At 38.9% G+C, this 27,428-nt stretch overlaps 1 protein-coding gene across 1 annotated transcript; it reads right to left on the bottom strand.

The window, feature by feature from the left end:
• Nucleotides 1–395: 395 nt before the first annotated feature.
• Nucleotides 396–26,572, bottom strand: LOC105395049 (periodic tryptophan protein 2 homolog). Its single transcript, XM_048624940.1, has 17 exons — nucleotides 26,383–26,572; nucleotides 26,062–26,174; nucleotides 25,876–25,970; nucleotides 25,573–25,701; nucleotides 21,473–21,906; nucleotides 20,956–21,121; nucleotides 20,503–20,670; nucleotides 19,697–19,949; nucleotides 18,648–18,795; nucleotides 18,210–18,401; nucleotides 17,163–17,308; nucleotides 16,768–16,915; nucleotides 15,889–16,032; nucleotides 15,408–15,517; nucleotides 3,590–3,738; nucleotides 1,611–1,818; nucleotides 396–559 (listed from the first exon to the last, which is right to left on the bottom strand). The coding sequence occupies exons 1-17, from the start codon at nucleotides 26,398–26,400 to the stop codon at nucleotides 430–432; spliced, it is 2,751 nt and encodes a 916-aa protein (XP_048480897.1). The 5' UTR covers nucleotides 26,401–26,572; the 3' UTR covers nucleotides 396–429.
• Nucleotides 26,573–27,428: the final 856 nt, after the last annotated feature.

Below are 27,428 nucleotides of genomic sequence, written 5' to 3'. Positions count from 1 at the left end.
CAACTTTGAGTTATAAGTTCGGGTCTACTTGATATTTCTCCTAATTAAATTGCTCCAGAAAATATTACATTTTAATTAGGTATGACCGAAAAATTTAATGCAGGTCCATCAAGGGCATAATTAAAGGTTTCGTTAATTTTGCAGCCCCAAAAATCTGTTCTACGAGTTCTAGTTTTTGTGGTAACACCGTCAAAAAGACTTTTAACTGAAAACTTATTTATAGAAAACACATGAATAGTGACCTAAGTTTGTTTAAATCAATTACGTACGAGTACTAGTGTTGTTTTCTGTTTGCACACCTTCTAATTAAATTTTCTTGCATCTCCTGTGGGTTGAGTGGTAGATAATACTTATCGATATATTTGGGCAATAAGGGATTATTAAAAAAATAATAATTGATATTATCCAACATATTATTGTACAGTTTATTCAATCATCATCATCATCATCGCTGGAAGCCGTGCCTCGGCCGCTGGACTCGCGGTCGCTGTCCTCGCTCTTGCACGCCTCCGCGCCCGCGCTGCGGATGCACCGCATCGTGTACTTGTTGAAGTCGCATCTGCAATGAGTGTTGTTTCATTATTCCTACAGTTGATATCGTCTACGGTTTTTTAAAATTAATCATTATCATCACGACCCATCACGTCCCCACTGCTGTAATGAATCCAAATGAGCAATAATGAAGAAGATGAAAAAAACCGACTTCAAAAAACCACTAAAATGTAAGAAATAATTTAAGGTTTACACAAATTCTACTCGTATGAGACAGTACAAATATACCTAAGCAGGAACTGTTCTTTTTTGATGTTGGTGCGGTGACAAAGTAATCTGAAGAAATATGGCACCAACTTCAAAAAAGAACAGTTCCTGCTTAGGTATATTTGTACTGTCTCATACGAGTAGAATTTGTGTAAACCTTAAATTATTTCTTACATTTTAGTGGTTTTTTGAAGTCGGTTTTTTAATTTTTTTAATTATTATTTTATTTAATAGTTTTTAGTTTATTTGTAGGTAATAATTTTCAATCAAAAGTAAGGTGCAAATGATACCAAAATGTCCTACTAATCAATACGAATCATTCAAGCCTAAACACGAAGTAGTTGCTATATACCGTTGAGGAGTTCCCCTGACTGCCTTCCGTTTCCATCATCAGATCAGCTCAAGGTCACCATCATATTTTTTTGTTATAAGAACTATATTTACGTTCTTAATTTCATTAGAATCGGTTAATATGTGCCCAAAATTGAAATTCATACCCTGTTTTTACCCCTTTACCCACCCTTGGGGGTGAGATAAAATTCTGAAAAAAAAATGGGACCACCTGGAAGCTCAACCCAATACAACAAAAAAGAATTTTCAAAATCGGTTCATAAACGGCGGAGTAATCGGTGAACATACATAAAAAAAAAATAAAAAAAAAAAGATCCCGACGAATTGAGAACCTCCTCCTTTTTTTGAAGTCGGTTAAAAATAATGTGTTTTTTCAGGTTTCGTAGTCTAAAGAGTGTGTACTTACAAAAAACCCTCACATCTAACTGATATGCACAATCACTCGAGTGAGCCAGGTGCAGGTACTTACACCCCCACAGAGAATAGAATAGAACCCTCACATCTTAGCCAGCTGTTCATATTTGACCGTGAGCGCCTTCTCGAGCCGCCTGACCGCGGCGGTGGCCGTCACCCGGCGCGGCACAGACAGCACGGCGCGGGCCCAGCGCAGCAGCTGCTCCAGGTGCCGCGACGCCTCCAGCTGCCGCGCGAGCTGCTCCACCAGACGGTCCACGTACTCCGCGTCCAGCGATGATAGAGTCAGCTCCACTGCGGGACAAACATACAGATAGAGATGGTGGAGGTGAAGATAGAGAAAGAGATAAAGATATAGATGGAGATAGGCATGGGGATGGGATAGGGATAGGGGTTTGGAATAGGGATAGGGATAGAGATATGGGTTTGGAATAGGCATAGGGATGGGAATATGGGATAGGGATAGGGGTTTGGAATAGGGATAGGGATTAGTGATGTAACGAATATTCGCATTCGCGAATATTCGCATGTTTTTGGATATTCTCATTCGCATTCACAAGATTTGGTGCGATTGTTTTGCGAATATCAGTACAATTATTAACAAAAACTATTTGAAAATATTGGTAGGTTAACAATATCCATTCGTCTACTTATAACTTTTTTATTACAAGTTACCCTCTTAATCACATTACCAGTCTTACTTTATCATTTGGTATTATTTAAGTATTTCCTGCGTGGTTTAAGCGGCAGGTTTTTGTTGTAAACTTATGTACCTATTATAATAATAATATATTTTTGGAAAATAAACGAAACGAAACTGTGGGAAATGAAACTTTAGATGTTAAAAGTTTCATAAGACATAAACTCTTTAAACAAACAAAAAGCGTATTTTGACAGTATACAGGGTTATTAGCAAGTAGACCGGAGTCCTTTCAGGAGGTAACTTGAATATTTCCAGTCGATTGAACCCTATAATGCATAATCCGAAACTTAACTATTTCTAAGATATTTTATTATTATTTTTTTAAGTTATTTTGCATAAGTGACACCTTAATAAAGTAATTAAAATAATCAAATGTGAATTTTTAGACTTAAATTAGACACAATACCTCAAAATAATTAAACATTTTTTAAAAATATTTAAAACGTAAAAAGAACTTGTGCACTTCAATTTAAAAACGTTATCAATTTATAAGCTTTCAAATAAGATATTTCAGTATCAAATCGATTTAGGTATCACCAAGATATGGCCAAAACAACCAGCACAGGCGGGCAAAATTGAATAGGAAAATTAACAAGATTACCCCAATTTAAAGGTAAAAAGTGTGATTGTTTTCAGTCCTGTTGACTTTAGTATGGAAACCCCTATTGAGTTTTCTCCGCCTTCTCTGGTTGTTTTGGCCATATCTTAGTGATATTACCTAAATCGATTTGATATTGAAATATCTCATTTAAAAGCTTATAAATTGATAAGCTGATAATGTAAAAAAAAACTTACTTAAATACGAGTATTAAATATCTTAGAAATGGTTAAGTTTCGGATAATGCATTGCATAGGTTCAATCGACTGAAAATGTCTTCCTCTATCACCTCTTGAAAGGATCTGGTCTACTTACCAATAACCCTGTAATGTCAGAACAAGACAGCCATAGATTTAAATAAGTTTAAATGTTTCGTGTAAGTCATCCTCAGAAACCGCACACAGTCGCAGTTTGTTACTACTTTTATAAAAAACTGCGACTAGTATTGGCTTGTCTGATTCGGATTCTGATTCGCCTAGAACGTAACGTACCTCGTTCGGTACGAGACTGCCACTAAACCATAGAAATGGCTCCAAATTTGAACACAAACTGAATATTCGCATTCGCGAATGTCCAAAAACACACATTCGTTACATCACTAATAGGGATAGAGATATGGGTTTGAAATAGGGATAGGGATAGGGATATAGATATAGGGATATAGGGATATAGGGATAGGGATAGGAATAGGGATAGGGATAGGGATAGGGATAGGGATAGGGATAGGGATAGGGATAGGGATATCCAACGAATGTCTGCCTCACCGTCGGTGTGCGGCACGGCCTCCAGCACTCGCGCGAGCGGCGCGGGCTCGTTGAGCTGCAGCGCGGGCAGCAGCGCCGCGCCCCACTCGCGCCGCGCCAGCGCCTGCGCCACGGCTAGCGGCGTCGCGCCTTGTTCCAGACGGAATGGCCTGGGGGGGGGACATGATTACAATTTGGATGCTTATTTGATAAATAACAAGAAAGAAATTCTTCTATTACTTAGACACCCTAGCACACAAGGTGTGAGTGTTTGTGAGTTGTTGCATGCTAAAACATGTATTATAATAATAATAATAAATAATAATGTCCTCCTAGCTAGCCGAATTTCGACCACGGCGGCCAATCTCATTTGAAATCAGCCATCTACGCAGGAATAGATTATGGAAGACGTTAGAATGGGACGGATTGACCGACACGACTGGAGAGAGCTAGGCGCAGGACCGACTGCTTTACATGCCCATCCGACAGCATGGATCGTTTCACTGTTTCGGACATCAGGTGATCAGCCTTCTATGTCCTAATCAAATTTGGAACCACAATTTAGAAACATACATTGATGGTCCCACCCGGGAATCGAACCCGGGACCTCTGGGTCGTGAAGCGAAGCTTCTACCACTAGACCACAGAGGCAGTGTTGGCGCACGGGCGCAACATTGCTATTCAGCGTATTCAGGCGCTTAACGTTTTAAAATTATTAATTGTTCTCCTACCTCATATAATTAACATTGTACTTCGATCAACGTATTCGGCTTATCAACATCAAAATTGTAACGAAATTGCATTAAACTGTTAAAAGCGAACAGTTTGAGTTTAATTCAAGCTCCATATGTCCTCTACGAGACATAATTTGGTGACCCCGACGTGATCACGGACAGCAACTTCTGGAGAAAACTGAGTCGTAGAAGGCATCATCAGCTGCAGCCGCGTGGTGACCAGAAGCCTGCAGCCCTGCAGTCCACCAGCAGCCATCACCAGCCATCACCAGCGACGAAGCCTGTGCAGCGTACGGCAGAAGGTCCACCTTGCCACCGACATCCCGGGCAGAGACGCAGCAAAAGCCTCACACCGCAGAGAAGTCTACCATCTACAAAGATAAGTGCCCAAGGTCTCCTTCATTCCAGTTTCCTACCTAAACCTGTCCTAATTCACCCAAATACATCCTAAATATACGTAACAAAACATCTTTCAACAAAATAACCTCAAACCAAATTACTAAATTCCCACCTACTTCCTCAAATTTCATCCAAATTTCACCAAATTTTCAAAATACTCCACTTGTGCAACCTTCCAGCTTGCTGTGATGTCAGATTTTTGAAATGAATAACCCAAAAGAAGTTATTACAATTTCAAAATTTGCATACAAAAGTACCACCTACTTTTTTATCTTTCATCCAATTTTCAAACTTTCAAAATATAATATTCCCCTTGCTACCTACCAACTATCTGTGGCATTAGAATTTTGAAATTCTAGCCCAAAACGGATTTATTCTTATTTTTTTTTTTTATACAAAAATCCCACCTACTTTTTTATTTTTCATTAAAATTTTATAAAACTCGCAAAACACTTTCCCTGTGGGACCTAAGAACTTTTCATCAAATCAGATTTCAAAAAATATTAATCCAAAATGATTTATTGAAATTATAATTTTTTATACACAAAAGTGCCACCTACTTTTTTGTTTTTCATACAATTTTCACAAAACTTTCAAAATACATTCCCTGGGTAACCCACCACACATAACTGATTTCACTTTTTTGAAATTTTTGTTCTAAAACAAATTATTAACATTATTAATTTTTCCATTGTTCTTTACTTGTAAGTTTTGTGAACATAAGAGTAAGGTGGACATTACTTGTCCCTCGCTATAAATTATGTCTATACACGCCTTCTAACCCGGGTTTGCCGAACAATTCCAGGTTCTCGCATCAAAAGCGAGCCACGAAGTATGCCAATAGGACTTCCCAACGTCAGCTCAAGCTGAATTCTCGGTGGTAAGCGGTCCCAGCTTCCTGTTCGGCAGGTGTCACGGAGTGAGGAGCGTGAGATTTAAATTCAATTATATTATTTACACTTAATACCTACTCAATTTGCGTGTGAAACGTAAAACTTGATTTGGCCACTTTGCTATTGTGTAACTAAATTGTTGATTGTGATAACTAAATTTATTTTATAAAATGGCGCCAGTTGATTCAGATGATTCATCTAAAGAATTATCGAAACAATATAAAGAATTATCTGCTAAACGCAGTTCAGTAAAGGGGCAGATTACAAAATTTAAGAAATACTTAGAAAGTTTTACGGGTCGCACTCAGTATGAAACTATTGAGTTAGCTAAATTAACGGTCAAACTTAGCAAGTTTGAATGCTTGTCTACTAAGTTTGATGAGTTGCAGGATCAGATTGAGGTCTTAAATACCGAAAATTTAAGGGACGAATTGGATGAACGCGAGAATATTGAACAAAATATCATTGATTGCATTGCGGATGCTAAGACTATTCTAAATTATCAAAATGAGATTTCTGTGCTAGAGGAGCGCGATAGACGTAATTCTTATTGGCAGGAGGCACAAGGTGGAGGCGATTGTCAAAATGATGGTATTAAACTACCTCAGATTCAAATTTCTAAATTCGATGGCTCACCATTCCGCTGGTTGGGCTTCCGCGACACTTTCCTAAATTTGATCCATAACAACAAGAAAATATCTTCCATCCAAAAGTTTCATTACTTGGTATCGTATTTGGAAGGTGACGCCGCGAGGGTTATTTTGAATATTGAAATAAGCTCCGCCAATTATAATGATGCTTGGAAGTTACTATGCGAGCGTTATAACAACAATAGAATACTGATAGCTCACCACCTCAAGTCATTGCATAACATTCAACCGATGGCTCGCGAATGGGTTCCGCTCATCTCGCATAATCTTTATTGACCAAAACTCATTTCGCATAACTCGTATGGTCTAAACTTTTTTGGCCGAACCATCACTTTGCCAAGACTTATGTGGCATAAGGCTCGTTTCGTCTAAAACTCTTTAGGCACAATCTTTAAACACCTAAGTTTCGTTTGCTCAAATTTATGTTCGTCTATACCTATGTATAATCTTGTTTCTCCTAATGCTATCTTAATAAATAATATATTAAGTATGTAGTAAATGTACAAATTGTGGTATTTTTCTCCTACATCCCGAAAATCACGATATTGTATGATCAAAAAATCGAAAATTAACGACCAATATAATTATTACAAACCCCATGAGATCGAAACCTAAAAATAGGTGCGACGACGAGCAAAGCGAGGAGGAGCGTGTTAGGTGCACATGTTCATCAAAACCAAAGCGGAGCGCAGCGAAGCGGAGCGGAGCGTTTCCCACATAGCGGAAACAATACATGTCTTCAGTTTGCGCTATTTAGGGAGAAGCTCCGTCAAAGTTAAAGCCAAACGAATATTATTACTTTGTATAAACCTATGCCATAGCATTATTAGGCTATTCAAGATTTGGCCATACCATTATTAGGCTAAACAATGTTATGCGAAATAACTTTTTACTAAACGATATTTATGCCATACGATTTTCGGCGTAACGAGACTTTGACCAAACGTTACTATGCAATACGAGATTAGGCAAATAAATCTTATGCCAAAAGAGGTAGAACCCTCGCGAATCTGAAAGTGCATTACGGTTCTTTGTTGATCACATCACTAAAAACTTACGTGCGCTAGGCAGTCTTGGCCAGCCCACTGACAAATGGGATACATTAATAATATTTACATTTTCCCAAAAGCTTGACAGCCAAACGCTCGTGAAGTGGGAAGAGTACCGTAATTCTCTTGAAGATGACTTTCCGACATTACAACAATTCACAAAATTTCTAACTGATCGTGCTAAGGGGCCGTCCATTAATCACGTGAGGTCGTTTTTCTCATTTTTTGACCCCCCCTCCTCCCTGGTGATATTTGGTGAGGTTTGGGACCAACCCCCCCTCCCCCCCCTGGATCACGTGTATTTTTTTGGAAGTCTATGTAAAGACTATTTTTGACTACAAAAAATATAACGAAAATTGCGTTTTTAATTGAAAAATATTTATGTGTATTTGCAATAAAATTTATTATTTGAATCCTATAAATCCTATCGGAGTCAATCAAGGTCATACTACAAATCGTTAAAATTTTTGCGCCGTTCAAAATTTCGGTTCAGAAATACCTAGTGCTTTTTGACAAAAAATTAATACACGTGATGTCTAACGAGACCCCCCCTCCCCCCTCGTGATGTTTCGTGAGGTATTCCGTACCCCCTCCCCCCCCTTTTGAGCCTCACGTGATTAATGGACGGCCCCTAATGTACTCGAATCAATAAATCGCAATAAATCTGACAATAATTATTCTAAATTTCAGCGGCCACAGCAGTCATCGAATTACAACAACAATCAAAATACACAAAAACAATTTATGAACACAAAATCATTTGCCAACACAAGTCACTCAAGTCACGAATCAAAGCCAAGATCTTACCTATGTATAATATGCAATCAAAATCATAGGATCTATGACTGTCCTACATTTAAATCTAAAAACATTCAGGATAGGCTGGCTGATGTATCAAAATACAAGTTGTGCCTTAATTGTTTACGCCAAGGGCACCCAGTGCATGAGTGTCGCATGGGTCCGTGTCGCAAGTGCAACAAGAAGCACAACACTTTGCTGCATAAACCAAACAATGTCGCTGCAAACACTTCTGTCAATCAGTCAGAGACAATTTCAAACTTTTGCGATCAAAATATGAAACAGGAAGTGTTGCTATCTACAGCACTAATTGAAGTTACGAACCCGGTTACCAAACAAATGGAACGTGTTCGAGCTCTTTTGGATTGTGGCAGCCAATCATCATTTATTTGCAAGTCGTTGCAGCAAAGGCTATCATTAAATTGTAATCCTGTTGACTTGAGTGTCATTGGCATTGGCAATAATTCTACCAACAAGGTAAATGAAAGTTGCGTTGCGCAACTAAGTTCAATTAATTCAAGCTATAATGTGACGCTTTCCTGTTTTGTTTTAGACGACCTAACAGGAAATCTATTAACATACAAAATTTACAACTACCAAAAAATATTCAACTGGCCGACCCAATGTTTCACCAACCTTCTCCAATACAAATATTGATTGGAGCAGATATTTTCTGGGACATACTGGGATGTGAGCAAAGGTCCCTAGGTCCAAACAACCCTAAATTGCACAGTTCTCAACTTGGTTGGTTAATCAGTGGTCCGGTTTATACAAAATCAAAAAAGACAAACAAAATTAACTGCAATCATGCAACAACAAAATCCTGTAGTACAGACGAAATACAAAATCTACCTATGCATTCCTGTAATACAGACGAAAAAGACAATATACTTACAAAATCCAACAACAAAGACAAAAAACAAAATTTATTTACACAATCCTGTAGTACAGACGAAATACAAAATCTACCTATGCATTCCTGTAATACAGACGAAAAACACAACATACTTACAAAATCCAATAACAAAGACAAAAAACAAAATTTATTTACACAATCCTGTAATACAGACGAAATACAAAATCTACCTATGCATTCCTGTAATACAGACGAAAAAGACAATATACTTACAAAATCCAATAGCAAAGACAAAAAACAACATTTATTTACACAATCCTGTAATACAGACGAAATACAAAATCTACCTATGCATTCCTGTAATACAGACGAAAAAGACAATATACTTACAAAATCCAATAGCAAAGACAAAAAACAACATTTATTTACACAATCCTGTAATACAGACGAAATACAAAATCTACCTATGCATTCACTTACAAAATCAAATAATAAAGACCAAAACCAAAATTTACTTTCACAATCCTGCAATGCAGACGAAATCAACAAACTATCTACAAAATCCTATGATACAGACAAAATAGAAAAATTACTTACCAAATTCTGGGACTTAGAAGAAGTTCCGCACAAAAATAATTTAAGTGAAGACGAAAAGGCATGCGAGCTTCATTTTAAAGCAAATGTAACTCGTCTCAATACCGGTAGATTTTGCGTAAATTTACCTTTAATTGACTCATCTGACTGCCTCGGAGATTCCTATTATTTGGCTAAACGTAGATTTTTGAATTGAGAAAAGCGCTTTCGAAGGGATCCAGAACTAAAATTACAATATGTACAATTCATACAAGAATATGCTGATTTGGGTCATCTTTCAGAATCTCCGGAGGTTAAGCCAAATCCATCTTATTTTTTGTGCCATCACGCTATATTTAAGGACAGTGAGTCAACCAAAATCAGAGTGGTCTTTGATGGTTCTGCTCCTTCCACTTCCGGCTTCTCGGTCAATGACATACTGATGGTAGGCCCACATGTGCAAGACTCTCTTTTTTCCATACTGATCAGAGCAAGGCAGTACAAATATCTACTCACGGGAGACATTCAAAAGTTTTACCGTGAAGTTCTCGTTGCTGATGAAGACAGAAACCTGCAACTGATCTTATGGAGGGAAGATGAGTCAATGCCTATCCGGACGTTAAGATTGAATACTCTCACTTACGGTACCGCAAGTGCCAGTTATTTAAGTACGCGTTGTCTTTGGCAAGTAGGGGAGGAGTGTGAGGACGAACTCGTTAAAACAATAATTCAAAAGGACTTTTTTGTTGACGATATGATAACTGGGTCAAATGATGTTGAGCAATTACGCCACATCCTAAATACTGTAACTAAAGAATTAGACAAAGGTTGCTTTAAATTACGAAAGTTTAAGACCAATTTACCCAGCATTTTCGAAGTGTCGGACGTCAACACTCAGGAAAATTTAGCAATAAGCGAATCGTCCAGCACGCTTGGACTGGGCTGGAGTCCGTCTAATGACACATTAAATTTTCCGGTCAAAATTCCACCTCAAAATGTAGCTATCACAAAACGCTTCATCATGTCAAGTTCATTCAAAATTTTTGATCCTCTGGGACTTTTAAGCCCATGCATAATAGTGCCCAAAATTTTATTGCAAAAACTATGGCAGCAAAAGGTTCCTTGGGATCAGCCAGTCCCCAAAGACATAGAAGAATCATGGCAGGACTTTGTCAAAAAGAAGAATGGCGAAACCTGACCCGCTTTGCGTAAGTTTGCAGCCACTAACCAAACCTATTTTAAGTTATTGATAAAAATGTCTACTATCAGGGAAAAATATTTTAAAAAATCTAAACCATGGGGTTCTTGAGATATTAGGGTTCAAAAGTAAATTAATTAATATATATTTTTTCGTTAAATAAGTTTTTGATGAATAGTACACGCACAAACAAGTTTTATAATCTAAATCATGAGATTCCCAATACATAGTGCATCACAAAATGTATTACATGATTTTATTTCTGCAAATAATATCAAGATTATTTTTGCACATTTCACACTCGGAAACCTATTTTTATAAAGAGATCAATTTCAAAAATTATTTCATTCTATTCAAGTTCCCGTTATCCCGAAGTAACATAGAATACTTTTTATCCAGGAATTCCCACGGGAACACTTTTAAAAACTATTTTTAGCTCAAGGGTAACATCTAGTACAGTAGAAAGACTTGATCTTTCGGCACTTATATCTTCGTTCTCCCATGCCTCATAATAATAAAATTAATACCAGTATATACTGTAGTCACGGACTACACATCAGTGTATGTTTCATCAATGGCTGCTCTGGGTCATGGCGCTATAGAGAAATTGCCATTCTCCTTTACATATAATTGCAGGTCTCAACATAATCCGTCACAATTTGTGTGATTCACCAACTAGAATTGAAATGCATTCTTTCAGTGATGCCTCGCTATCAGCTTTCGGTGCGTGTATTTACATAAAATCTATAAATATGAATGGTGAGGTCACTGTTAGATTACTATGCGCTAAATCCAAAGTTACTCGTCTAAAACCTACAACAATTCCTCGATTGGAGCTTTGTGCTGCACTGTTAGCTGCACGATTATGTGACTCAGTAATCAATTCATTACGGTATAAATTCGATCGTATTGTGCACTGGTGCGATTCAAGTGTAGTCTTAGCATGGCTGAGAGGCAATCCTAACAAGCTAAAGGTATTTGTTGCAAATCGTGTAGGTGAAATACTTGAAACAACACAGCCTTCATCATGGCGTTACGTACCTACCGCTAGCAATCCGGCCGACTTAATTTCACGAGGTGCTAGTGCCAGTAAGTTGCATGATTCGGAGCTGTGGTGGCATGGTCCTAGTTATTTAAAACAGGATGAATCAAAATGGCCAGTACTACACTCAAAAGATTGTGATGACGAAATGCCTGAACTTAAAACTATGACTGTGACAGTTTGTGAATCAAAACAAGACATAATAGATTTCAAAAAATATTCTAAATTAACAAAATTGCAGCGTATCATGGCATACGTTAAAAGATTTATTTACATGTTAAAAAATCGCATCAAAATATTTACAGACATTCTTTCTACAGATGAACTTAATAATTCAATGAATTCGCTATTTTATATAGCGCAAACTCAAAGTTTTAGTCATGAACATTCAATTTTATCGAAATCACAACCACTTAGTCCCAAATCTAGGATTTTATCTTTAGACCCGTTTATCGACGAAAATAATTTAATTAGAGTTGGAGGGCGTTTAAGTGCCTCTGACTATGCTTACCAAAAGAAGCACCCGATACTTCTTGACTCGTCTCATATTTTGACTAAATTAATATTTGAACATGAACACTTGCGCAACATGCACGCCGGACCTCAACTGTTACTGGCTACTGTTCGAGAAACAGTTTGGTCTACTAATGGTAGACATATTGCGCGACGCACTGTCTATAATTGTGTACGATGTCGACGAGTGCAAGGCAAAACATTATGTCCCAAAATGGGAAACCTACCATCGCAAAGAATTACTGCTGATTTTCCATTTTTATCAGTTGGACTAGACTTCGCCGGGCCATTTTACACAATAAACCGTAAAGGTCGCGGAGCTAAAATAACAAAAACTTATTTATGCCTTTTTGTTTGCCTACGATACAAATGCATTCATCTTGAGGCTGTGAGTGATTTAACTAAAGACGCGTTCGAAATGACCCTACGGAGATTCGTGGCGCGCCGTGGCCGACCAGCGGAAATATTTAGCGACAACGGTCGAAATTTTGTTGCCGCTGCCAAGGAACTCGGTTCTTTCCTAAACAATAATATCAATCCTCTTTCTGAGTTTGCATCTCACGAAGGTTTCAAATTCATTTTTACTCCTGCTTACGCTCCTCACTTTGGCGGCATTTGGGAAGCTGGGGTGAAATCCGCTAAATTCCACATAAAACGTGTTATAGGAAACACTCACCTTACTTTCGAAGAAATTTCTACTCTTTTCGCACAAGTGGAGGCAATTCTAAATAGCCGTCCCTTATATCCCCTATCATCCTGTCCTAACGACTTCCTTTTCCTCTCCCCAGGGCACTTCATCATAGGAAGAGCACTCCCAAGTATCATTTCATTCGAGCTTAGGTTGTAAGAAATGCCTTTAGGTTTTATAAGGGTCGTGAAAAGGTTAATGCTTTGCTATCTGGTCATATTGAGTACTTGAGAATAATTAATAAGTCCTAAAACTAATTGTTTATTAATACAACCTTGGAGCTGCTGATAAGAGTTTAAATTAACGTTATTTTAACTTGTATTTCAAGAGCATATAGTTCTAGGATCATATAGTTGCCGTTGACTCCTGATTATGTTCTAGAAAAGCTAGCATTATGCTAAAGTGAGAACTTAAGGTTAAATTTTCAGCCTTGATACAACTATTAAGTTATGGTATGTTGAAATCACCTATAAGTAATATTTAAAACCTATCTTAAACCTTTAGGCTGATGAGAGTTGTCTAGGCAAACAAATTAGGACTACGTGGTGAAAACCAAAAGCATTAAGTCAGTGGCTATGAGCTAGAGGCATGACTTAAGTCCTTCAAGAATATTTTAAAGCTTTAAAGGCATCTTCAAAATATGTTTATTAATGCTTTTTGGTAATTTCCTAACGTCCGCCATATTTTTTCACTTAAATAAAAAAAAAACATTGCAAAAAAGATACATTTTAATTAATTAGGGCAAAATTCAGTAGCGTGTGCTATACCATTCCAAATATATGTGTTTTTATATAAACAGTACTTTTATTTATAATATAACTTTCCACCAAACATAAAATTTTATCTATTTATTTTAATTAAAATATCTTCAAATTTATTATTTACAGAAGGCCCGTCACGTATACAGAACTATTATCCTAAAGTATCACAATGAAGTGCTAGTCGCACAAGGTTTTCATATTTCCTGACTTCAGCCTAACTACTTACTTATTATTTTGTATGAATACAATCTTACAAGTTAGCCATTTTGAATCTTGGAAAGTGTCAGGTAATAGCGCCATTATTATTATATAGCATTGATTTTCTGTGCAAAAATCTTAAACAGAAACATTTTAAAAACCAAAAGTCCTGGAAAGGCATTATAGAGTTACATCCACGACTAATTTAGAACTTAAAAGCTGTCTTCCAAGGTTAGATTAAAGTTAAATTAAGGTTGTGAAGGTTATATTTAGGTTCTGTGTTATTAGTTCAAAAGGTTCTGGGTTTGAGCTATAGGTTTTGCTGTAGCTCTCAGAAAGGTTCTAAAACGTGGGCCCTTTTTGCATTCAGGAGGTTAATATAAGGTTAATATAAGGTTATTGAGCCTTCTAAGACTTACGAGTAGATTTCCATACAAAGGTTCTAGAACCTTTTCAAAACCTTTCTAAAACCAAAAATGTTACTTGGGCTGAATGCACTGCCTGCCAAAGATCTGACAGATTTCAAGGAAGGTGGACTAAATAGATACAAGCGTCTAGAGCAAATACGCCAGCATTTTTGGCTGCGCTGGCAGAAAGAATATATCGCTGAACTTCAGCTACGAACAAAATGGCGAACGAACAAAGGCCAACTCAATGTAGGAGATCTGGTCTTACTACAAGAAGACTTCGTTCCACCGCTAAGTTGGCGCCTCGGAAGAGTAGTACGGCTGTTCCCTGGTGCAGATGGAGTGTCTCGTGTAGCGGACATCAACACTACGCGCGGCTGCGTCCGGCGTCCACTGGTTCGCCTGTGTCCACTACCCACGACGGAAGACCATAAGAAGAGTTGAAAGATCCCTTTCAACTCTTCTTATGGTCAGACACGACAAGAAGAAGAACGGGGGGGAGTATGTTGGCGCACGGGCGCAACATTGCTATTCAGCGTATTCAGGCGCTTAACGTTTTAAAATTATTAATTGTTCTCCTACCTCATATAATTAACATTGTACTTCGATCAACGTATTCGGCTTATCAACATCAAAATTGTAACGAAATTGCATTAAACTGTTAAAAGCGAACAGTTTGAGTTTAATTCAAGCTCCATATGTCCTCTACGAGACAGGCAGTAATATCATAAATGCGAAAGTAACTGTGTCTGTCTGTCTGTCTGTCTGTCACTCTTTCACGCCAAAACTACTGAACGGATTTGTATGAAAGGTATACATATGATATAGACCCTGAGAAAGAACATAGGTTACTTTTTATCCCGGAATTCCCACGGGAAAACTTTTTAAGGCGAAGCGAAGCTCGCGGGAACAGCTAGTAAATTATAAAACTGCCTCACCATCAGTACACAGCGCGCAGCGTTTTAGCGTTTAGCATGACTGTGTGCAACGGTGTATATGTGTGTATAAATGTGTAAAATTTTGATTTAAATACCCGCTAAACCAGGTTCTTTTGCTACTAACACAAATATAGTGACGTACCTGAATGTGCCGTCGAGGCCGGCGCCCTGTCCGTACAGCAGCAGCCCCTCGGTGGCGGCGGCCGCGAACGAGTCGCCCGTCGGCGAGAATCGTACGCAGTGGACCCGCACCTACGGCACACACGATTGTTATGTACAGGCCGCGATGCCAGTAGGCAAACTGTTAATCTGTTGTTTAATGGATGACATTACAATGTAACAGGGGGGAAAGACATCGGACAGAATCCTTATTACATTCTAATAAGGGTAGTTTTTGTTTGTATCAGATATGGTGAAGAGTTACAAATGAGATGCAAGGGGTTAAGCTTGACACGCGATAACGCGACCAACGACCGCGTGGAAGTCCTCTTGTTCAGTGGCCAGGTAGGTAAGTAGGACACCTGGCCGTAAAATAATAACTATTTATATGGCCGCATATGTCAGCGGAGGGCGAGAACTAAAAATTTTAACTACGCGGTCAATAAATAAAGTACTACGTATACCTCTGGTTTAGTGTTCCTGTCGGCCATGTCCCCCTGCCTGACGCCGGGCAGGCGGATGTCCACGTCCCCCCCCTCGAGGTCCCCGCGCTCCTCCACCAGAGCCATGTTGCCGAACTCCGACAGCAACCGCCGGTTTATCACGTCCTGGGGATAGATACATCATTCTTTATTGCACACCAACAGAAATTACAAAAGGAAATGCACAATATATATGGTACGGCCTGTAATGAGTGTTCAATATTTAGGAGGTGAAGAATCTTTTCTGAATAGTCATAATCGTAACACAGATTTATTTGAAAGCTCCAACAACTTATTGTTTGGTGTTAGATGACTATGTAGTAGTAATTGCTAAACGGCCTGTTCAATATTGAGTCCTCTGTATAAAATGTATTTGTGCCATCGAAATGACCGTGGATTAACACTGATTTAAAATTGGAGACGTTTCGCTTTCAGGTCTTTTTAAATTTCAGTCAAAAAGCATTCCATTACATTTCGCTTCAAGAACCTTAATATCCGGAATGAAATCCAGAACGTTTTCAGTTTTCCACCAGTATGTGTATCACGAATATTGTCCATTTTAGTCGATAGTAACTCAATTGGCGGTGTACTGTAGTTTGTATGTGTTTTATTAGTTTCTAACGTTACCGACAGGGGCGCTAAAATTGCTATCGAATTCCGCTATCAACTTGAGTCGACAATGATGTCGATTCTAAAGGCAGAAATTCTAATTTTAACGCTGTCAAACAAAAAAAATGCTAGTATAAAATGAGATTTCAGGGAACAGTCATAGAGTCAGTAGTTTTGACAGCATTAAAATTAGAATTTCCGCCTTCAGAATCGACAGTAATATTCGTGTTTCGAACGAGTGGCAATACTCACGCTGACGGCGTCGAGCGAGCGGTTCTGCGTGATCACGAACTTCTTCACCAAGATGGCGTCGCGCGCGCTGTACAGACACACGTGCTTGGAGTTGCCGCCGCCGAGGATGAACTGCCCGTCCGCAGAGTAGCAGATTGTGGTGAACGCCCTGTGGGGGCCAGCGTGTTAGTGACCGGGGTAGGACGAACATTGCGTGCCCAAATCAGGAGGCAGGAGGCGTTACATTATACTCAGGACTACTCTGGAGGAGGTTCACATTGCTTTTTTTGACTGCGAAGGTTCAGGGGAAAATTGGTTGGCCTCATAAAGCTGGACTATCTATCCTTATTTTCCTTATATATTCCTTAGTTTCCTCTAGCTCTCCTTTTCCTCAACACCAGAGACAATAAACTCACTTGGTCTTCAACATCGTCTCAGCGGTGACGAGGTCGGTGTCGCCCCTGCCGGCGCCCAGGTCGGCGCGCCCCTCCACGCCGCCGCGCGCCTCGCCCGATGCCACGCTGAAGAACGAGATGTTGCCGTCCAGAGTGGATACCGCCACCTGCGAATATACCACACGTACTGAGTGTACTGATTTGTAACTTTTTGAGAGTTAGCAACCGGTGATAATTGGTATCAACTTAGAGACTTATTAACCGAAAACACCAACAATCTTAGTGAAAGAAATATGCAAGAAGCCTAACAATATATCCTTACATTCAACATAAACGTTTGTGAAATCAGATAAGTCAGTAAAAAGTTATTAATTCATAATGCTCTAAGTTGTCAGCCATTTTATACCAACCAACCCCACTCGGAGTTACATAATACGGGGGCTGATGCTGCTGGTTAGCTGGTTGGTGAGATGCACAATGGGGAGAAAAACTAAAAGCTGATTACAGATGGCGTCTAATGTGACTGTGCCTGTAATTGGTTGGTTCAGTCGCAATTTTTTCTCCCCAATAATGTAATTAGTCAGAACCAGAAAGGCACACTCGCTGGTGCTGCCAAAGTTTCATTTGATTTTCTTCGCCATTATAATAACTCGGTTTTACTTGTGTAGGTTTTACTTAGGGAAGGAACGGATGCAAACGCCACACTTCACTTCTTCTTTGTTTGTGTGTCGGTGATAACCCGAGAGCTGGAATAGCGTTTGTCTACGTGTTGAAAGGATAAGCCATAGAATAATATTTTTTCTGGTGACATAAACATCACAACACAACTCATAACAGCGTTGTAAAACTAACTAAAATAGCGACGGCCAGCAGTGACATATACAGATTATACAGGGCATTTTCTAGACTCGTTAAACTTTCTGAACAAAAGTTGTTCAGAAAGACCCTCTGAGTCACATCTCCTTTCAGCTTAGTATACACCCAGTATATGTCAAGTTACAAGTGGTCAACTGAAACCGTTTACTCCAAGCCAAAACCCCATATCAATAAACAGCAAACCACCCTCACCTCTTCCCCATCCGGCCGGAACGCCACCTGCAGTGCGTCGGCCGTGAGCGGGATGGCCTCGCTGTCCGTGGAGGTCTCGAGGGAGCGCCACAGCCGCAGCGAGCGGTCCCAGCTGGCGGTCGCCAGGCACGACGACCCCGGCGCCGGGCTGAACGCCAGCGACGAGACTGGCGCTTCGTGGCCGCCTAGCACCTGCGGGGTGAGGGCGGGGTTTGAACTACACTGTTAAGTGAGAGACACTTGCGCTTCATAGTCTCGTAGTACAAGGGGGGCGGGGTTTGAACCACTCTGTTAGAACTAAAAGAAAGAAGGCTGATGAAGAGTTATGTGGATTTTAACTTCCGAAATGAAATGAAATGATATGAAATGAAATTTTTTCGACGTAGAATATTAGAATTACTTGTCAAAAGTCATAATCTACCACCAGCTTCTACTGACCTCCAGCAGCTTCCCGAACTGCACGCTCCACACGTAGACGTCGAAGGCGTCGGTGGCGCCGGCGGCCGCCAGCTGCCCCGCCGCGTCCAGCGCCGCGCACGAGAACTGCGCCAGCGCCGGCGCCGTCAGCGTGCGGAAGTTGCGGTACCTGATGACAGGAAACACACACTGTTAGGGTACGTCCGCACAAGCAGTGTAAGGCCCGTATAGGCCTGTTCAGCCACATGAGAAAATGTGGCTCTCAAAACCCACAGCCGCTGTAACAATCATCTGTCAAGATGCAGTGGCCAATGATGATAGGCTATGTCCGCACAGGCAGGAGGTTTGCTTAGCGACTAGCGAGTCACCAAGCGAGTAGCTCAGTAAAATGTACGTTCTAGAATTTTCGGTTTTACTGAGCTACTCGCTTGGTGACTCGCTAGGCGCTAAGCAAACCTCCTACCTGTGCGGAGGGACCTTTTCTCAATATTAGCCTCCTCTTCAATCACTCACGCTGAGGTGCAGAAATGATTAAACTGATGTCGATCTTAAATGACATGTATTTCTGCCTTGTTTTGACAGTATTCAGATAGCAAGAGACAGACATAGATTTAATGCCGACATTAGTTCTAAAGGTCTAAGCATACATATTATTATACATAAATACATAGGGATATACGGGCAATGACTTTGCTTTATATTTACTACTAGCTGTTCCCGCGCGCTTCGCTTCGCCTTAAAAAGTTTTCCCGTGGGAATTCCGGGATAAAAAGTAGCCTTTGTTCTTTCCCAGGGTCTAGACCGTATGTATACCAAATTTCATTAAAATCCATTCAGTAGATTTGGCGTGAAAGAGTAACAGACAGACAGACAGACAGACAGACAGACACAGTTACTTTCGCATTTATAATATTAGTTAGGATTGATTGCAAAATGGATGGGGTGTAAGGTGTAAGTCTCGACTATTTACGCAAATGTAAACATTTCATCGGTCAATTTCCTTCATTACCGACGTTATTAGAGTAGCCCCTAACGATTGGAAATAATAAGGCTAACGAAGAAAAACTAACCTCGTGAGATCATAGCACCGAACAGTGCCATCTAGCGACGAACTGATGAAGAACTTCTTGTTGGCGCTGAACTGCACGGAGGTGACGGCGGCGGTATGCTCGTGGAACGTCACGAAGCAGAAGCCCGACTGTGTGTTCCAGACCTTGACCTTCCCGTCGTAGCCGCCCGTGACGATGTACAGCCCGTCCGGCGAGTACGCCAGGCACGTCATGTCCAGCGAGTGGCCCTGCTGCTTCATCACGTATTGTTCACCTGTGGGCGGTTTTGCTTTATTTATTTAAGTAATTCATATCATTACTGATAAACCAATCAGTTGTTGGGCCTAATTTTAGAGTGAAATACGGAGATATTTCATGACATGACCAGTCGTGATATCTGGCTTTGATTGCTCGCCCAAGGGTTCTAGCTGAAAACTTGCGTTATGATGTGGTATACATACCATAGCATCAAGCTGGGCTAGAACCCATTTCGGCACCGGAAAGCAACATTCACGATCATTTTATTTGATTTATAACCTTTTTTAATATGATTTAACTTAAAAAGCAACAAATAAGTACCTATCTGTAGGCATTTGTATATGAACTTATTACATATAAAAATAATAATGTATATATATATTATTTTGAATCTGTGAATAATGCATCAAATTTATTGTATATTTTATTGTCCTATATTTCTCATACCGATTACTCGGTGAAACATGACTGTCACTTTACTGTATTTAATAACTTATGTATACCTTGTTTCTCGTGAATAAATTAATTCTATTCTATAAGTAATTAAAAAACATTCTCCCAGTACTGACTCTGCCACTCCCACACGAGCAGCTGCCCCTGTCCGGGGCAGGCGAGCGCCAGCCAGTCCCCGCGCGGGGCCACGGCCGCGGCGCCCACGCGCTGCTCCGACACTCGCAGAGAGTGGATCAGGTTCACGTCCGGCATCTCGTGCAGGAAGAACACGCCTGAGGAGAAGCCTGGAGGAGAGAAAGGGATGATCGTTATTGTGAGTGTGGGTGAAAAAATAGTCTCATAGCTTATTACAAGTGCAAGGGTGTAGATCTATGCGAAAGGGTGACCCAGCATATAATAAAAATATTTTAATTTTTTTAAATACTGGTTCTTCGACTCTTTTCGGCTTACCCATTTTTAATACCCTGTATAACGGTAAAAATTTGAAAATTCCTTTCATCCTGGAAAACCTTTTTCTGGTGAAGAGGACTTTATCTTAATATAAGCTGGGGTTTGTCCAAATGCTTGACCTGTGACGAGCAGCTTAGTCTCCTTGTGGTACTGCGCGGCGGTGAGCTTGACGCGGTGGCTGGCGTTGCGGATGGCGTCCCCGATGTAGTGGCGCCCGAGCTTGTTGTACGCCAGCTTCTGAGAAGACTCGCTCTTCACCTCGAGCTTGTCGTCGTCGCTGTCCACCTGCCAGCAATATGTACAAACACATGTTATATTGGTTAATAATGCTCTGATGCCTTAAGGGATAAGGCCTCACTCTCTTATTGGAAAGGATGTGGATTGAATCTGCTGTATACCAATGAATTTTAGTAACGGCGATTTGGCTAGAGAGCTATCACGTGAGAACAGATGCACAGTGAAACGTGTGCGTGCCTTGGAGACTATAGTTGTGAACATGTAAGTAAGTAAGTACATAATATATAATGTGATCAGCCAATATTAAATTACTTTTATTAAGCAAAAAATTGCTGTAGGCATTTGTATAAATAAGTTACAAGATATGCAAAATATTTTGCATTTAAATAAAATACTTACATCATCCCTCTCCTTCTCAATAGCTTTCTTCTCACTTATATCATCCTCACTATCATCTTCATCTTTTTGCAACTTCCTGCGTTTCTTATGTGAAATCTGTACTGATGACGTCACCAGATCGTCTGAATCAAGGTTCGCCTCCCACAAGCAAACTTGCCCATTCCTGCTCACACTTATAAGGTCTAAACTCTTGTTTTCAAAGAAAACACCAACTATTTTGTCGGTATGTCCACTGAGTGAGTACATGCTGAGGTTGTCGAGGTAGTCCACGGAGTAGATTTTGGTGGTGGTGTCCTTGGAGCCGACGGCGAGCAGGCGCGAGCACGACGACCAGTCCAGGCACGTCGTGTCGTCGTGCGCCTTCTTAAACACTCTCTTCATCACAAAAGATCGAAATTCTCCAGTGAAGCTGCATGGCGCTGTCATAATGAAAACTGAAAAAAAGTTTATGATCGGTTCATCAGACAAATATAAATAAGGAGATATAATTTATTTATTTATTTATTATAAGCCTCCTATAATGTAACATTCAAATTAGTATTTAATTATGTTTAAAGTAACACAATTCATGCATTATTAATATTAATTGGTAATTGTTTAAGTTTAGTTTTATATAATTCAATATTATAATTATAAAATTTATTTATATAATTCAGTAGTATTTATTTGTTTATCATAATAATATATTTATGTGTATGCATGCACTTGAACTATGTATACCTAAAATCTAAGTATTTTATAGGTCATCCCATTGCTGGGCAAAGGCCTCCCCCATTTTCTTCCAGGTAAGTTTGTTGGCGGTGCATCGTGTCCAGCATTCCCCTGCTCCAGTGAAGCCCGCCAGCTCGTCGCGCCAGCGCGTGGCCGGGCGGCCCACGCCCCTGGTCGAGTATCGGGGACACCACTCAGTCAGCTCCTTTGTCCATCTTCCATCAGTTTGCCTCATGATATGGCCAGCCCATTTCCACTTCAGTTTTTTGGCATGTCGAATCACATCTGTTACTTTGGTTAATTTTCTAAGCTCTGTGTTCTGTGTTTTTTCTATTAGTTAAAACAAAAGCAGAAATAGATTTCTTTCTTTCAAAGAATGTAGAAAGATGCACTGACGTTGATGTAATTAACAATTTTAATTTCTTCTCTGACCACCGAGTAATACGCTGTCAATTACTACTGAACTTTAAAAGAAACAGGAAGGCTATGCATCCAGATCACAAATCTATTTGTTACACAAGCGAAACTCACAACGAACTCTTCAACGAAAATTTAAAATCAATTACTGAAAAACTTAAATGTTGCCATAGCACTCAAGAGAAATATAATACGGTAACGGAAGAAATAAAGTTAGCAGCCCAAAAACTACCTAATATCAAGAACACAAAACTTTGCCTAACACAGGAAACGTTGGATAAAATTGAAGAAAGGAGTACAATCTCAAAACAAATTAACAGAAATAAAGACCAAAATAATTACCTCAAAGAACTAAACAAAACGACAAAAAGGTTAATCCGACGAGACATACAGTGAAACTATAAAGTCCTGAAATTAAATGAGGGCACTGCTATCTTTCATGTAGCAACCCTATATAGCGAAACATAACTGACTTTGATACTTGAAATTTTGCCTGATAACTTCCTACCTATTTATGTATTTTAAAAACAACTTACCATCCACAAAAAAGCTCTTATACAAGCTAGAAGGTGTTAATATGAAGGCTAATAGTGAAACCAATAAATATTTATTTAGATAACGTTATTACAACTGTATAAAAAAACTGGATCTGTTGACGAAGGGCACACATAGTAAAGACATCAATTTCTCTATTTGGACGGCCAGTTATGTTTCTTCCAGGAGTTAGAAATATTCCATATTTTGCCCTCTTTGGCACGCTGGTCCGATATAACTATAAAATAAAATAAAAAAATCTTTTTGAGTTACTCAATGCCCCCCAAATTCACACAATGTGAATTTAGTAAGTAGACAAAAAATATATCTTCAAGTATCAAAATGTTAAGGTTTGACTCAACTGAAACCAGATGAAACCTACAATCAGTGGTATGTAAACAATGTTCGACTTGGGCTCTAAACCTAGGTTTATCGATAAATGAAGCGTTGGTACTAATATAAAATGAGTTATTACAATTTGTACAATGCTAAATACCCGTCATAGACGCTGTACGAGCGTAAACATCCTCCAAATTCGACAAAATGTGTCCATCTTGATGTTCCGCTAAACATTGTATTAAAACTCGATAAATAACTTCACTAGCTTGACTACGAATATTTTTCTTCATCTTCCTAATTGCAACCAAGCGTAAATTGTTGCTTTTATCTAGATTATCCTTATAATTAATAAGAAAATTCAAAAAACAGCCAACCGCCTATTGACATAAACAATTGTTATGACTTTTATGTTTCTTTTCTAATGGTGCCAGGCTCCTGAAAATTTTAGTTCCTCAAACATTAATTTCAGGACTTTATAGTTTCACTATAAGAAAATATGAAAATATGTGCATAAGTCACTTCCTGGAAAAATCATGCTCTATTGTGAAACTAGAAAGACATCTTAAAACTGAAAGAAACTGGATTCCAAATGTAAAACCAATTGATAAATCTAAAGTCTACAAAAGGAAAAACATAGTCCAAGCGGCGACAGAGTTCTACTCAAAACTTTATTCAAACGAAATAATTCAACCAAATATCGAAATTCCAACTATAATAAATTCAGATGCCCTACCTGACATCACTGTCTTTGAAATTGAAAACGCTATCAACTCTCTTCAAAATGGCAAGTCAAGTGGCACAGATAAAATAAATGCAGAGTTGCTCAAGATTGGTAAAAATTCACTGCTCCAACCGTTGGCGGACATATTTAACGAAATTCTACATAATCAGGAAATACCAGAACAGTGGCTTATTTCGACGATAATTCTCCTTCTTAAAAAGGGCAATGCAGATGACATCAATAACTATCGTCCTATCAGCATTCTTTCGACGATCTACAAAGTATTCTCCAAAATAATATTGATAAGGATCACACAATGCCTAGATGAACAACAGCCTCCAGAGCAAGCCGGCTTCAGAAGAGGATATAGCACTACCGACCACCTTCATACCATGCAACAATTGATAGAAAAAACAAACGAATATAAACTACCGCTCTTTATCGCATTTATTGACTTCCAGAAGGCATTCGATTCTATAAACCACCAATACGTTTGGCAAGCACTACTTAAAGATGGAGTAGATATGAGATACATAAATACTATTAAAAAAATATACGAACTTAGCTCAGCTAGAATAAAACTGGACCAATTAGGATCAGCGTTTAGTATAGACAATGGAGTTAAACAAGGAGACTGCATGTCCCCCAAACTTTTCAACTCTGTTCTAGAACATGTGTTTAGAACATTGAACTGGGAGAGTATGGGAGTAAACATTAATGGCAAATACTTATCAAATATCCGTTTCGCTGATGACAGTCATTGCCCTGTTCGGAAACACAGAAAAAGAACTGCAACAAATGATCAAGGAACTAAACATCAAATGCAAAGAAGTTGGACTACAGTTAAATATATCGAAAACAAAGGTGATGACAAATACAAGCGAACCTATACACATATCCGTCGAAAACTTAGAACTACAACAAGTCGAAACCTTTATCTATCTAGGCAAAACAGTTTCGTTCAAAAATCAAGACAATGAAGAAATAAACAGAAGAATAAATAATGGATGGAAAAGATTTTGGAGCCTAAAACACATATTTAAAAACAAACAAATTCTTATGAAATTAAAGGCCAAAGTCTTTGACTCCTGTATACTACCAGTCTTAACATACGGAGCACAAACATGGGCGCTGACGAAGAACAACATTAAAAGGTTAAAGATAACTCAACGCAAAATGGAAAGAAGCATATTAAACAAAAAACTAATAGAAAGGAGATATAATACCTAATTATTATTGAAGTAAAATACATTAATTTTGTGTAAAGGTATTTATAATCATAACTCGTTTATGCCCTTTCGTTCTTCCAATCTACTCAGTCCTAAAAGCAAAACTAAGCTTATCAGATATAATTAATTCACAAATATTAAAACAGTACCTGTATCACCAACACATGCTGCAAAGTATTGCCCATCAGGACTGAATTTGACAGCACTCACTTGCTGCCTGAACTTGTACCGATGTATGACGGTGCACGTCAGCAGGCTGATCATCTGGGCCTCTCCCTCTGGATACAAAAAAACTCAACTTTATAAAGCAACAGCTAACACCTTACAGCTAAAAAAATTGTGGTCACATAACACCCAGAGCCTTATAAAGGACCAACTGTTTCATTTGGGTGGCATGTTGCGTGGCTACCAGATAAATGATATTTAATCTTTAGTTCCTTAAAAAAACTTACTTTCATTGACTGCAAGAAGTGTTGATCCATTTGGTGAAACATCTAAAGCTGTGTAATTGTACTGGCTATCCACTGATAATGTGTTGCTCTTATTTCTGAAAAATTAAGCTCATTACTCAATTATCCTGAACTGCAAAGTTAGTTTTGAAATATTTAAGTAAAAAATAGTACCTATAATTAACTTACTGTTTCAAATTGTACACTGTTATCCTGTTACCAACAGGGCTGATAACACAGTCGCCATCGTTTGTGAATACAATATCGCCCTTCTTGTAAACAGTACCCAACAGATTCTGAAACTATTTTAGAAACATTTTTTTTAGGTTAATTTTAAAATGCATGTCAATATTGGACAACAAATACAGTTATTGAATAGTTATTTTACTGGAAATTCAAGTGAAATACCTTAAGATAGTAAAATATGTATATATATTCTGGTAATTTATAACAAAAGCTAGTTAAAAACATCTTAGAAAGTATTGTTTACATTGTTTTTTTACCACTTACCTTGTAGTTAAACCTCATTTTTGTAACTCAATAATTGAATGTTTCTCTTATATATATGTACAATTGATTCGGGATGACACTTTTAGTAATACACTTGAAATTACAACAACATATTACTTTCGTTTTATTTATATTCCCATGTGGAATCTTGGAATCACTTCAATTCAGCTTTTTCACCGACCATGTTGATGTTGACATTGACAATACAATTTGTCATTTTTGAATGCACAGACAGTGACACGTGACATTTCGTATGCTGCCGACACACTAGCGGATGCGGTTGGAACAGTTCGTGCCAGATCACTCTCGAACGTCTGAAATCTAAAGGTTAGTCCAAGGTTACGTCCGAGGCAAAAACGTGCAACAGTGCCGCATGCTACATATTGTGGCATATGGCACCTTGTGGCATGCTACAAATAGAAAGCATTTGCGGCATATGTGGCATACGGCAGCTTATTTTACGCCGAGGCAACATCGTGCCTGGATAATTTCCAAAGCATCGTGCTGTTTTAAGGAGTGACTGGTCTTCTAGTTCGATCGAGGGGATACATACACCATAGAATATGGCTGATCAAGTAACTTTAGCAGTAGCTTATTTAGCACTGCTAAGCCATGTAGCTATACAACATACAACGGAAGAAAAAATGTTGGTGGAAAAGAAGATGACTTCAGAATGTCTCAGTCTCAGTCTTCAGACGATGGTGCCTTATTTAAAATTTTTACTATCCAATAACTACTTTACCCACAGTCAAACCAAAAATATTGGTTTTGTGGGAATTCTTCTGTACCCTATGTATCACTGCAATGTTTATAAATAAATAAATAAATAAATAAATAAATACTAATTTTAACTGAAAACTGTTTTGACGCAAGAAAAATGTCGCATGGAATCCATTGTGCCCGGATACAAGTTACGACAGTCTGCCACATGACGCAAGGTGTTGTCGTGCCGCACGGTTCTTGCCACAATGTGCGACATTTTTGACTTTGTAGCATGCGGCCTTGTGGCATGCCTCAATGCCGCACAGTGTTGCCCCGGTGTAATA

Source organism: Plutella xylostella, chromosome 13 (assembly GCF_932276165.1).
Source record: "Plutella xylostella chromosome 13, ilPluXylo3.1, whole genome shotgun sequence".
Lineage (NCBI taxonomy): Eukaryota > Metazoa > Arthropoda > Insecta > Lepidoptera > Plutellidae > Plutella > Plutella xylostella.
Note: the sequence above shows the minus strand (reverse complement) of the source record. Positions and strands in the feature narration are given on the sequence as shown.